Source organism: Accipiter gentilis, chromosome 5, assembly GCF_929443795.1.
Source record: "Accipiter gentilis chromosome 5, bAccGen1.1, whole genome shotgun sequence".
Lineage (NCBI taxonomy): Eukaryota > Metazoa > Chordata > Aves > Accipitriformes > Accipitridae > Astur > Astur gentilis.
This window is the reverse complement of record NC_064884.1, coordinates 10,626,620-10,639,966: the sequence shown is the minus strand read 5'-3', so window position 1 is coordinate 10,639,966 and position 13,347 is coordinate 10,626,620. Positions and strand designations below refer to the sequence as shown.

Genomic DNA, 13,347 nt, shown 5'->3' with positions numbered 1-13,347 from the left:
CTACACACACAATTTTTATCAAAGCTGTCAGCAGACTTTTATGTAAAATTTGTATTCATTGTAAAATTGGCTAGCTATTCAAATTAAGATTTCTTCATGAGGACTGCTTTTTAATTAACCATTTAGATAAATGTAGGTTGCGTCTTACCTGAAAAATCCAGTGCACACACTCCTCTTTGATGCTGGCCTTTGAGCAATGATAAACATTTCAGTGTCTGTGTGTCCCAAACATGGATAGCAGCATCTCTTCCAACCTAAATCAGAGGGTTAATCAGAATATCTGCTCATAGAAGCTCAAAGCACACCAATATCAGTAATTAGCACTATCATATCATCAAAACCCTCTAGAGGTAACTACTTTTCCACTTGCTCTATTTTATCTTTTTCAAGATCTATTTTCTCTTTTAGAAAAATATCAGAAGATAGTCTCTAAAACATCAGTATTCATTACCTTATTAATGATATAATTTATCATGATTTATGAATATATATGAATATACTGAATATATCATATTCAGTACCAGATATCAATAGAGTGCCCAACATAAAATAGCCTTTGTCTGAGTAAGGCTTTTGAATGCTACTACAGTACAAAAATACTGACTAATGAAACCCCAAAACCTCCCGGGTTGTAGATAAAATACAGCTCCTACATTTCACAGATGAAAGCAGAGGTTCAAAGTGAATATAAGATTTTTTGCAAGGCCACAGCATATGATTGGCAGGTTTTCTGTTACATAGGAATGATTTAATAATCACCTGAAAAATTTTCCAATCCAGTACTACCCAGCAGTTTGGCAGGGATATAGGAAACAATACACAGGTTACCCATATTTAGGAGGAAACACTATGCTGAAGTACAAAGACAACCACATTTTTCCTAATTATATATTGTAAAGTGAATTTATTTCCGTGTTTTGGTAAGGTCATCACTTCTAAATACCCACCTGTCCAGTAGCAACATAGTCTTTCACTGGGTGAATGCTTAGGCTGAGGATGTCATCATCGTGACCAAGATACAGCCTTTGAGTGTGTTGTTGCCTGTTATATACAACAGCTACAGCAGCAATATGATACACTACTTCTCCGGCTTGTGTGTAGAACAAGTTATTTCGACAATCATAGCCTCTGTAACTGAAGTAAATACAAACCAAGTTATATTCTGTTTCAAAACTATTCTGGTAATTCCTGTAACAAATTATGCAAATAATTTGTGCATTAACTTAAAGTACAGCTGCGGTGTCAACTTTAGCTCAAAAATATCACAGCACACAGGCAGAGAGAGACTATGCCCACCAAGAGCAGGCATTCATGAATCTTCTCATGGTTTACTTTGCACCTGACTCCTAAATTAATACTAATTTCACAAAAAGAATATATAATTCACATAGAATTGTGTCCAGATAAGTTTTACAGGGAATTGGATCCACGCAGAAATCTATCAGGCATTTTCACAAATTACAGCTATCACGATCAACTTAACAGAGAATCTTTGCTCCAGGAAACATAAGGTGTAGTGAACAGCTAGTTTAAAATATAAAATTATAAAACGCAACACTGGTGTGTTATTTATTATACGGCTACAGTATTATAACCTCCTCTTGTTCCTTAACAAATACAACTGAAAAAAAAAAATCTGTCTGATGTTCCAAAAATTGCCCACAGTAATAATGACAAATTAATTGTGGGGAAGCACTAAAAAATGCTTTGCTAAATGCTCTGATGTGAATTTATTAACATTGTTAGGATGTTTTAACAGTCAGAAAAAACAAGTGTTATCTAGTATTACTGTACCCATGTATAAACTGCAACTTTAAACTGTCCTCAGGCGCTCGCTCTCTTTTAAGGAAGGGCACAGAATGGTTTTTCTCTTTACGTTGCTGTTTCAGCTGAGGTAGGTCTTCTTTGTAAACCTGAAGAATAATTGTTAAAGTTAAATGCACATCTCCAGTTTTCTAAATATTTGTATATATGAATGAAAGTGACTTTCCTATAAGTATTAAATTTAATATATGTTAATGTGATGTTCAGTAGTTACAACACAGAGTAAGTCACTGTGGCTCCCTACAGAACTTCAGACAATAATAAATATTTTCCAGACAATGAAGTCCCCTGCCATGTGAGTGGCCCAGAACATTAGTCTGTAGTAGAAGCAGCAGAGTCTATTTTTTTCTAGAAGATTCCAGTGTCACTTAGTGAAAAGGAAATTAAATATTGACTGGAACTCTTTAAGTGTCTTTTAACTTCATATGTACTTCAGTGTACATACTTAAAGCTGAACAAAATGAATTAACTCTATCTAGGGATTATGGTAAAATATACAGTAGCCAATGGCACTTAGCTGATTTGCCAATGAGTCCAGAATCCTGAAGCAGAGTTACAGCTCTATAAATGCACTAAAGATACAAAATACTATACATCTAAATCTTTCAGAAATGCTGAAACTCTGTGGAGTTGCTAATTATGTTTGAAGCATCTTCAAAGCTGTGGCACCAAACAAAATCCATTATAATGCTGGAATATAGCTTTATTGTTTGTTTCCTGTGCCTACATTTCTTGGATTTTGCAAAAGGACAATGAAATTGCTATCCCCACAGAAATCTGACCTACTGCAAGGATGGAATACTGGATTTTTACAAGAAAGGTGTTCATATAACAAGCTGAGCTTTTGAAATGGTAGGCACGCAGAGCCTGAACATATCGTGTCTGTCACTTGTATGTATTGTACTTTATGGATGTTCTTTATGGATGAGTGTTCTCATCCATTTACTCTTGCTCCTCAGTGAACGCTACCAATGAAACTGAATGTAGGATCATCATTTTCTTATGCGTCTCAAAATCTAGAATCCTCTATACTGCTTCATCTGTAACATTAAAAAAAAAAAGAACCCAAACCTAATTCTCAAAGTAAGATTAATGGTTTTGTTTCCATGTGCTTTTGTAAATGATTTCCTTTAACAAAATATAAAGTGCAGCTTATGCTTGGGGTTGTCTCACACTTCCTGTATAAGATTCTATTTCGAGTTGCTTCTAGCTCTTTCATGCATTAACCTGCCTGGAATATTGCTGCTTAACTGCCTACAACTATTTTTTTCACTTTTAGTTTTTAAACCCAGACATCCTTTTTGACACATAGACAGCATGGAGGAGGATGCTGTCTGATTTGAATACAGATGGAAAATGAGAAGGAGGAGGAGGAAAGAAGGAGGAGGATGGGACAAGCACTCCAGTGAGACTTGGAGTAAAAGAGAGGGGAGGGAGAAAATTTGACAAAACCTCTATTTCATTTGCCAAACACAATCAATCTCTCTAGTAAAGAGGTAAAACAAGCTGTTGTAAGAAGGACCTATGTAATTTATCGCAGAATCTAGAAAGTGAGGTGAAAAGACAAAGGATAGTCCTTGGCTAAAGCATGGAACATTAGAGGTGATCCTTCCACATTCTTTACAAAGCAGCTCTGTGTCAGCCATTAAATCACTCAAACTTGAACCAAGCTTCCTCTGTATTTTTCATGCTTAGTACAAGATCCCAGTTCTGGTCTGAAGAAGTCCTGACCTTCCACCATTGCAACTGATAAGGTAACAGCACAAGGTGACAAGTAATATTCTATTCACAATGACAACAGCTCCTGAAAATCAGGTCCCAGGTATTTGTAAATAGAAGCAAAAGTCAGAAGACAGCAAAATTTGATGTTAATGCTTCCTTTCCTTCAAAACAAGGATAACAGCACCCTTCCTCATCACAGACTATTAAAGAGCAGTGTTTGAGAAGCACTCAGTGTCATGAATGGAATAGAAAAGAACACAAGGAAAATAACTCTGTCTTTAGAGACACGTTCAAGCAGTGTGCAATAAAAGAAGGTGATGGAATGGCCTGATGAATGAAAAAGGATTGAATAGTTTCTTGTTAGGTAAACATCCCATACACCAAAGGAAGGCCTGCAGAGATGTGAAATAATAATCCATGCACCTAAAAAGGGCACAAGTATGTTTTATTACGGTATTTTCTAAACTTCATGTAACATTATGACTTAAATAATGTTCTCTAATAGAATAGCATGGGTGCAAATTGTTATGGTACAGGTTGGGTGAAACCTCATGTCAGGGAGCAACAAGGTAAAACTGCTTTATAAAAGAAGAGGAGCCAAGAGCTGAACATGATAACAAGGCCAGGCAAGAGAGTGTTCTCACAGAGAGAAGTGCAGTCCCACACTGCCCAAGTGACATGAGCACAGCAGATTTGGTGACTGTAACCAAGTTCAGGCAACAGTCATGATCACCATGCAAGCCCAAAGTGACAAAGCATAAATCAACACTGAAAGATCAGGTTAGAGCGTGGAATGACATACTACCATTCCTGAAAAAAATAAATCAATGCAGTAAAGAATACTTATTTGTTTTCTTCTTGAATGGAAGCAATCTATCTTAATTTATCTCAGAACACGGTTGTACTGAAAATACAAAAAAAAATTAAGTGTATTAAGTGATTATTAGAGACCAATTTTACTTGGTTCCCATAAACTACGGCAATTTAAATTCTTGGACACTGCTGTCCTCAGCAATAAAAAAGAATCTGTCACAAATAAATGTACTGTACAGGCTTCATACTCATTAAGAGTATTCTGCTTTGAATACGCAGAAGTCGTACAAAAACTCCATGAGCTATATTCTACAAATGGGGATTCTAAATCCGATAGGACTGAAAAGTCTTCTCTAACACCTATCATGAGAATGGGAATAGCAACAAGCTCTCATGTTTAAATTTGTGCTTTTTAAGATGTATTCTTTATGGTAACATATAATGGTATATACACCAATGTTCTTTCCCCAAATCCTTTTAAATTCTCATCTCCAGCTAAAGTAAACTCTCTTTTTATGTATATTGGTTGTGTAAACAGCTGAATACTGTCAAAATAATCTTCCTAGAGTAGTCTGATGAATTAGCTGCAAACTTCTTTTGCTTATCTTTACTGAATAGTCATGATAAATTATCAGGTAATTGGCACAGTGTGTTAATTTTTACTCACCTGGCGATCATAGTTGATTTGAGCTTCCTGCTCAATGTCAGAATCTAACTCTGGCACATCAGATAAATCCGAATCTGATTCTTCACTGTAGGAATCAAAGCCACCCTCTGCATAAAAAAAAAACCACCAAACCCAAACTAAACCAATATATAACACATCTAATCACAAGAAAACAGTATGTGATGTTTTTATATAATTTAGTCTACATGCAGAACAGTATTCAACAACTTCGGAAGCTTAAGCAGCTTGTAAAAATCATGTGGGCTGACTGGATGTGTCAGGTTTTGTTTCTGTTTCTCCTGTTTCAATGCCTGGGGGCAGGAGGGTGGCAGAGGGAAGGAGAATAACTGAGTAGTTATTAGTACAATTCCATCATCTGAGAGAATACTGTTTTCTTAACAGGCTTTGGAGTGAAAACATACAGAAATGATAAATAAAAACTTCCAGTGTGATCACTGTGTTTAAAAAGATTTGCTGTAACACAGGTATTTTACCAAATTGTGCAGGTATGGAGTGAATTTTTGCCCTTTTGCTGAAGGGAATCCAGTTTGCAGCAGTTGCCACTATGTAGTACATATGGCTTTTGTATAATATAACGGATATAACAAGAAAAAAATTCTAAAGTACAGCTATCACATGTATATGTGAATTTGCATTGAAAAGAAAATTAAACAATTCAACATGTGTAGTCAGCCTTCTGAATGCAAGTTAGATGGCTAATTTTGAAAATTTAATTTAATCTAGTGATCTCCCTATAAATGTCATTTTCCAGGCACTTTGACAAACACTACTTGTATATTCCTAAACATACAATATAGCAATCTGCAGGAGAGTTTTTAATGTACCTGAAACAAATGGTTGTCTATGAAAAGTAAAATGTCCCAAACATGCTGAGTATATGTAATTCTAGGGAATTATAATAAAAATGTTTTCTGTTAATTCAATAAAAGCTTTTCCCACTGTGCTGCATTCTCTGTTGATTTTATTTAATAAATAATCAAGAAGATACAATTTTTACCTTGTGGAGGTGTTTCAAGGATGCCATTTGTTATCCCTTCTGGAATAAATCGCCACTGAAAAACAGAGTGATCAGCACCTCCTGTACTTAAAACCCACTGAAAATCATGGGACCAACGGACATTGGTTACATGAGCTGAATGGCCAACGTATTTTCTAAATTTAGCTCCTAGAAAACAGAAATAAAACTGTTTAGTATGTAAGAAGAAAAAGATTAACATTGTAACTAATAAAGTTAGGCTTTTAATGGAAACATAGTCTAAGCATTCTTATGAAAACAAAAAATATTTAAATGCCTCTTGATATTCTGATACTAATAGTAACTATAAAATAAAAATAAATGGCATAAAATAATATGAACTACATGTTCACAACAGTTTTCAAAAAGCACTTAAAATGCCTGGCAGGAAGTATCAGATACACACAGGGTTTAATTTACACCTTTATGGCCGTTACTGCTAATGTGAATTATATACATGTATTGTACTATACACACAAATACAAATTTACTATCAGAAAATATACTGATATGATATTCAATTAAAGGCTAAAGATCATGGAAAGTGTCCTGGTTTCAGCTAGGATAGAGTTAATTGTCTTCCTTGTTTATCTAGTTTTGTTGGCTTTGTGCATGGTACGGTGCAAATACTGAGGAAACAATCTTTGTTAGAGGCCTACTACAGATATGAAGCAAAAAGCTCACACAGAGCTACAGACGGTGAAACCCTACTGAAGTTTCTGAAATTGTTACTGGCATAAATTTGGATGAATTATAGTAGTACACCTGGTGTTGATACAATTTTTGATGTGATGTAAAGTCTTGTTGAATTAGTTTCTGAAAATGTAATATCAGAATAAGCATATGTTAAACCATACATTCTCAACAGTTCTAAAAACAAGTACATATACATTGACAGGAAATTGCTAGACACATAGAAGGTTAAAATCTCATCTTTATGTCCATTAATACTAATATGAATTGTGCACACACTAATTTGAATTATATACAAGAATCAAAAGCCACCATTAGAAAATATACCGATATGGTATCAAAGTAAATATTGCATTCTTCAGAAATACAAAATACTATCTTACCTTTCTTTAGGCATGGAAATCTGAATAATTTAACCAGACCAAAATCATCTCCAGTCACCAGCACTGAGCTGTTGTAATTTCCATCCACAGAGTTGACGTCTGTAACGTTTGTATATTTTGGCCAAATTCCATTCACTTCAGATCCTATCACACAGGTCCATGAGGCCCAGTGAATTCCTTTAATCTCATCTTTGCTAGTTAGATGCTTCCCAGCTGAAAATATGCAAGGGAATAGTCTGTTTAATCACTTATTTTTCAGTAGACTCCATTTCTATTCATCACATTTGTCTGTGTATTCTTCTTGGGATTAATCTTTTACCCTCAATAACTTATGAAGATTCACAATTTTACATTAAATTAGTATAATCTCACATTTGTGGTATTTGACAACATCACACATCTTACAAGTTCGAACACACCTGCACATAAACATGCTAAAAGTATACAGAAGTGGAAAAAAGTTAGTTATTTATGTAAGTTCCAATCAAGAAACTCTACTTGCAGATGTACTATTTATATCACATTTCATTTGTTCTCTTCAAATCAACACGGAAGTTTACTTGTTCATAACACGAGCCACTTGTCAACTTACACGGCATCTTGTAGAACAGTCTCTCTCCTGCACCATCATTGGTTTGCAAGAATTTACTATCCACAGACCAGTCAATATGAGTTATAAAACTAGAAGATTTGTTGCATTCTCCTATTTTTTTGTATCGCTGAGCAACTGCATAGATATCCACTGGGCCATCATTAGAACCCACAGCAAGGTAAGAGCCATCTGGTGAAAATTTCATTTCATGGATTACTTCTTTTCGGTCTTTAATATGAACCACCTCTGTCATGTCTCTGCAAGAACCAATAATGAAAATGTGAACTGTAATCTTGTGAACATGCAATCCGCAAATATCCAAGACAAACATGAAGACAGATGCACTGAATAATTTGTACAACAAAAAGCACATTTCATGAAAAAATGCTTTTTTTTGGGAAGTTCCTATTGCTTTCATTGGTTAGAAACATACTTTTAAAGCAAAAGTTAGAAACAATTTTACCTGTCAATGACACTCTTCATCCTATTCACCTAAATTTAGCTGTAAAATAGTTAGCAGTCTAGTCTAAACAGGACCAGAATTAATTTTTTTTTAACATAGACAATGGAAAAAGAATTCCGTCTAAAGAGCAATTACCCAGTCTCTCACAAGACCACGTTGAAATGGCCTTTGGGAGATACTCATTTCTTCACATTGACTCTTTCAAGGAGACAGGCAAACAGTTTAGATTAGAGGCTAACAATTAGACTGGTAAAGTTAGATATGATTAATCCCACACGCCATGACCTGTTAGCTATAGCTTTGGGGGTTAGCATCACCACCACCATCAACCACCAGTGGAAAAACGGCAGCAACAATACCTTGCATGTGCCTTTGGAAAAAATCAAGACAGCTATACAGTCTAGTTTAAAAAAAAAAAAAAAAAGTTCAATTCTTAACTATCCAAATTACAATTAGTATAACCCCCTTTCCTATCCAATCAAGGAACCAAAAACCGCAATACTAGTGAATGCAGACAACATTTTTGCAAGTAGGTTTCCCTAATTTCCCAATTTCCAAATTCTTTGGCTATAAGGAATTAAAACTAAAAATAAAAAAATTAAAAAATTTCCTGTAAGTTGACTGAACAACGAGGCAAGTCTCAGTGCCATTAATTTTGTATTTACAAAGACAATCCATACCAGATTATACATTTGGACTGTAAGAAACTTTTGTGAGGAAGAGTCTTCTGCAGATGCCATGCTTCTGTTACTCTCATTTTAAACTTTTAAAATGTTTTTCCTGATTTCTGCTTTAATTAATTACTGCTAGCATCAAATTTATGAAAAGACTCACATTTATTTAGAGTAAAACATTTTGTCAATAGATCTTAAAAATGCTGATACATAGTACTGTTAAAAGCAGAGTCCTGAAAGGAGAATCACCCATAAATGAAGACAGAGGTTTCTGGGAGATGGCGATATGAATGGAAAGGTTACTATTGTAGATTATCTGAATCTTTAAAAAAAACTAACAGAATAATTTTTTTTCGAGATTTCTCTTAAAATGGTGAAACTCCAAATGTCAATAACTGTAGAAATTTTGTTTGGGAAAATTCTTGTTTATTCATAGCCAGTTTTTCCTTCAAAAAATGATTTGGAAAAAAAAAATTCTTAGCTCTGTCTTATCATTGAAAACTGGTGACATAATGATTCCATAGTGGTAAATACTGTTAGTGAGAAAAGCAGCTAATTCTCTGGATTATTGCATAGATCCAGATACTTCATGGCCAAGAAAAAGAACAATGATTCATGTCACTGAGTCCATGATTCAAAAAAATGCCAGCAAAATACATTGTCATCGTCCAGTTTTCCTGGATCACGGGCTGCAGATTTGTCACCCTGTCAGAAGATCTGTCACAGAAAAGGAACAGGTGGAGAAGCAATTGCATTCAGGGCCTTACACAAGGGTATTGCCACTCTTTCAGGAATAATGCTGGGTTTATCATTATCAGTCTCTGCCAGCTGAATCGTGAATAATGTGAGGCATCAGGCAATTAGCAAAGACAAGAATACTGTGAGACAAAGAAGATTAACTTCTTAGAAATACTAGTCTTTGAAAAGGATTTTGAATTAATATGAACAGATCACTTAAGTTTTGTTAAAGTCATTAAAGCAATTACAGGGGTTTTCATAGACCTTCCATCAATTAGAGGCTTTTCCCTCCTACCAGCTAGTCGTTCAAAGTATTTTAAATATATGCCTACCAAACCTATGGAGTAATGATAAGGAAGGAGTAAACTCTTCCAAGTATCAATTAAAATAGCTTATGTGTTTTGAAATCATGCTATTTTGTTTGGCTATTTCAGTCTATGGCCAATTTTATGTTTTACCTGCTTTTGTGTGTCTACCATAAGAGTATTCCAGACAGAAAATGCCTACTGCATAAGATGCATTCATGCAAAAAAAGACTTGTCATCTCATAAAAAAGGTAGAATTCACATATCTTGCAAATGCTTAAAAAAGTCTTTCAATCACCAATTATTTTGTTTGGTATCCATTCTTGTATATGACAGGAAATGGACCATATGATCTAGGAAATCGCTTTCAAAACCATGTTATCTCTGTTATGTACATTTCTTTTCACAAAATATGTGTAGAGTTTCAGAATAAATAAAGAAAAAAGCCAAACTTGAAAATCTTAAATTTCATCAACATTATTACTAATAGCTAATATTTTGAATTAAATAAACCACAGGTTTACTCCTCATTGCCGAACTAAGACTTTTTAAATCACCAGATGATATTATGGAAGTATATGCTCAATTTTTACTCATTGTTTCTGATAAAATACCCAGTGATTTTTTTGTTTTCTTTTTATAGGAATAAAAGAATTTATAATATGACCTTTAGTTACCTGGAAAAAACCCTACTAACATGAGAAAGTAATGTAAGATTTTCTCACCTTACTCGAAGAACAATGAAGGATCCATCCTTCATTCCAAGTGCTAACTGTGATCCATCAGGACTGAAAGACACGCTCCGCACCGCTTCTTCCATATTACAACGAGCTATCAAGGCATGGTCAGCAAGACTCCATAATCTGCATCAAAGGAAATTGGAAGCAGTAGCAGATTTTTCCTGACTGCACAATATTTCAATACCATCAAGAGTAAAAACAAAAGGTCTAACTCAATTGGTAAGGGCCCATTTGCATGCACACCTTATATTAAGATTTTATAATGTATTGAGTTCCTTTCCAAACATGGAATGAAGATAATTTCACTGACATGAGCTTACAGATTTAAAGAAATGTAGTTTTTAAAACTCAAAACTGCTTATCAGTCTAGAAGAAGAGATATAGAGTGTACAATGACTGCCTGAATCAATGTATGGACACAGAATTTTCTGACAGTGGCACTGAATGTCTTGGCAAATAATATCAAATGGCATTTTTGGACACCTTCAAGTGAAGTTAGGATGAGAGGAAATGGCCTCAAGTTGCACCAGGGGAGGTTTAGATTGGATATTAGAAAAAAATTCTTTACTGAAAGGGTTGTCAGACATTGGAACAGGCTGCCCAGGGAAGTGGTGGAGTCACCATCCCTGGAGGTGTTCAAAAAATGTGTAGACAAGGCACTTCAGGACATGGTTTAGCGGGCATGGTGGTGGTGGGTTGATGGTTGGACTTGATGATCTTAAAGGTCTTTTCCAACCTAAACGATTCTATGATTCTAAGTTCCAGGTTCAAATTACTTTCAAAATAAAGGAGTCTTTGCAGTTCCCAGTTCTAGCAGGGATGGCACCTCAGACCTGAATACATATCTGTGACAGCAGAAGAGAAAAAAGGGTAAAGTTAAATTACATAATCATTTGGTGTTATCTCTGGACTTTACTTATCTGATATAATAGAATCCCGCTAGATGAATAATTAAAAAAAAGCAGTTTCTGTAAACAGAGAGGGTCAATGCAGATCAGACTGAAATTTTCACTGAAAGTGAAAGCAATACTCAGAGAGCATAAGCATTGTAACCATGGGGAAAATTTTCTTGTCATAACCTTGAATGAACTAGTAGACAAAACTACGTGATGATTCGCTCATTTACATAATTTTAAATAAAAAGGATCAATCAGTAAATTATACCATAAGATGGAAAAAAGCAAGTAATGTGCCTATATTTTTAAGAAGGAATGGAGGAAGTTTCCAAGATCACAACAAGCTGGTTAATCAGATCTCAGTAGCATGCAAGATTCAGAAAAAATATTAAAGAAAAGAGTAATTAAAAGTATGGAAGAAAATGCATAAAAGACCTCTTGGGCTAGAAAAATTAAGTCAGCAATACCCAGCTATCTTTATTTTGAAGACAGTGTTGTAAATCTAATGCATTTGTAAAAGATTTATAAAATATTCAGTAAAATATTTGAATAATAGCATATGTGATTATTGGCTAAACTCAAGAAAATGACAATTTGTACAAGAACTGTAATATGATACTGGATGAGGTTTTATAGCAAGCTTTCCAGAAAGAAACAATTAGGCAGGATGGTAGATACTACTGAGATTTCTAGGTACAAGCTTTGGAATAGTAACATTCAATATTTTCACCGGACACTGGCACAAAAGATGAAAGCGCTAATGAGATTTGCTATGGACAGCAAGCAGAGAGGCACTGTGAACCCAGAGATAGATTTATCATATCGGAAGAAACAGAGGTTTCTTGATGATGAAACAAATAGACATGGAATGAAATTTAACCAAAGCCCATACTTTCAGAGACTTAATATCTAGCGCTGTGCTGTAAGCTTGAAACACAAGTGGAACTAGCAAAAAGAAGTAAGATCTCACACTATTTTTCAATTATGGAACAACTATCATCCATGAGTCAGTTGCAGACAGGAAAAAGAAAATTTGATCCTAAAATATATCCTGGGTGCTATTCCAGGAGGTACACAAAAACAATAGCACACAACACATAGTGACCTCGTCTGGCATGTTCTTTACAAGCTATGTCAAGAAATTAGAGTAAAAACAAGAACAGATGCAGTGAAGGATTATTAGGATGATTAAGAGAATGAAGACTGTACCACATTAAAGAAGACTAAAAGAGTTTAACTTTTATACCTTAGTGAAACAAAGGCCGGGAAGGGATAGTATTGCTTCCAAAAATACATCAGTAGGATAAACGTCAAAGGAGAAAAAGTTATGTTGAAGGACCATGTTGGCACTAGAACAAATAGCATAAACAGAACATTGAATATAGCCTGAAAAGAAGGACTTTTCTGACCACCCCAGTAGTAACATTTAGATACAGCCTTAAAGCAGAGTAACAGGAGAAAAAAATAAAGACAGAGTTTGATAAATTTAGTAAAAGGATTATAGAAATTGACTGCTAGCATTGAGAAAGAAACCATTTGGGCCTTGTCAGGTTAATGATATTAAGATCAGTCTAGAATCAACAACACTGAACGATGCTCATTTCCTCTTAGGCTGAGAGAATTCAAGGATGACAAAGAACTTGAAAAGGCTTCTCTGTGAAAAAATGGCAAGTACCATTCTCTGGTGGAAAAAAAAAAGGGATGTGGGATGCTAAAACTGTTTTCAAAGACAAAATAAAAGTTGATAAGATGCAAGATTCTTAGCAGCCTTGCCAGGGAGAGGCTATGAGCCCAATGCAAT

The 13,347-nt window shown here is 34.9% G+C and overlaps 1 protein-coding gene across 8 annotated transcripts in view; it reads right to left on the bottom strand.

Moving 5' to 3' along the window:
• EML6 (EMAP like 6) overlaps nt 1–13,347 on the bottom strand; it is a 119,972-nt gene that overhangs the window by 46,960 nt on the left and 59,665 nt on the right. For 7 of the 8 annotated variants that reach the window (XR_007506169.1, XR_007506170.1, XM_049801609.1 and 4 more), the window contains 8 exons: nt 10,636–10,773; nt 7,731–7,987; nt 7,139–7,351; nt 6,045–6,212; nt 5,027–5,133; nt 1,795–1,913; nt 948–1,134; nt 149–254 (listed from right to left, as the gene is read on the bottom strand). Coding sequence is in view for 6 of the 8 variants with exons in the window: in XM_049801609.1 (XP_049657566.1) it covers nt 149–254; nt 948–1,134; nt 1,795–1,913; nt 5,027–5,133; nt 6,045–6,212; nt 7,139–7,351; nt 7,731–7,987; nt 10,636–10,773 (1,295 nt within the window). In the remaining 2 variants the exon portion in view is untranslated. The remainder of the gene's footprint in view (nt 1–148; nt 255–947; nt 1,135–1,794; nt 1,914–5,026; nt 5,134–6,044; nt 6,213–7,138; nt 7,352–7,730; nt 7,988–10,635; nt 10,774–13,347) is intronic. The other variant, XM_049801610.1, reaches the window with a different exon arrangement.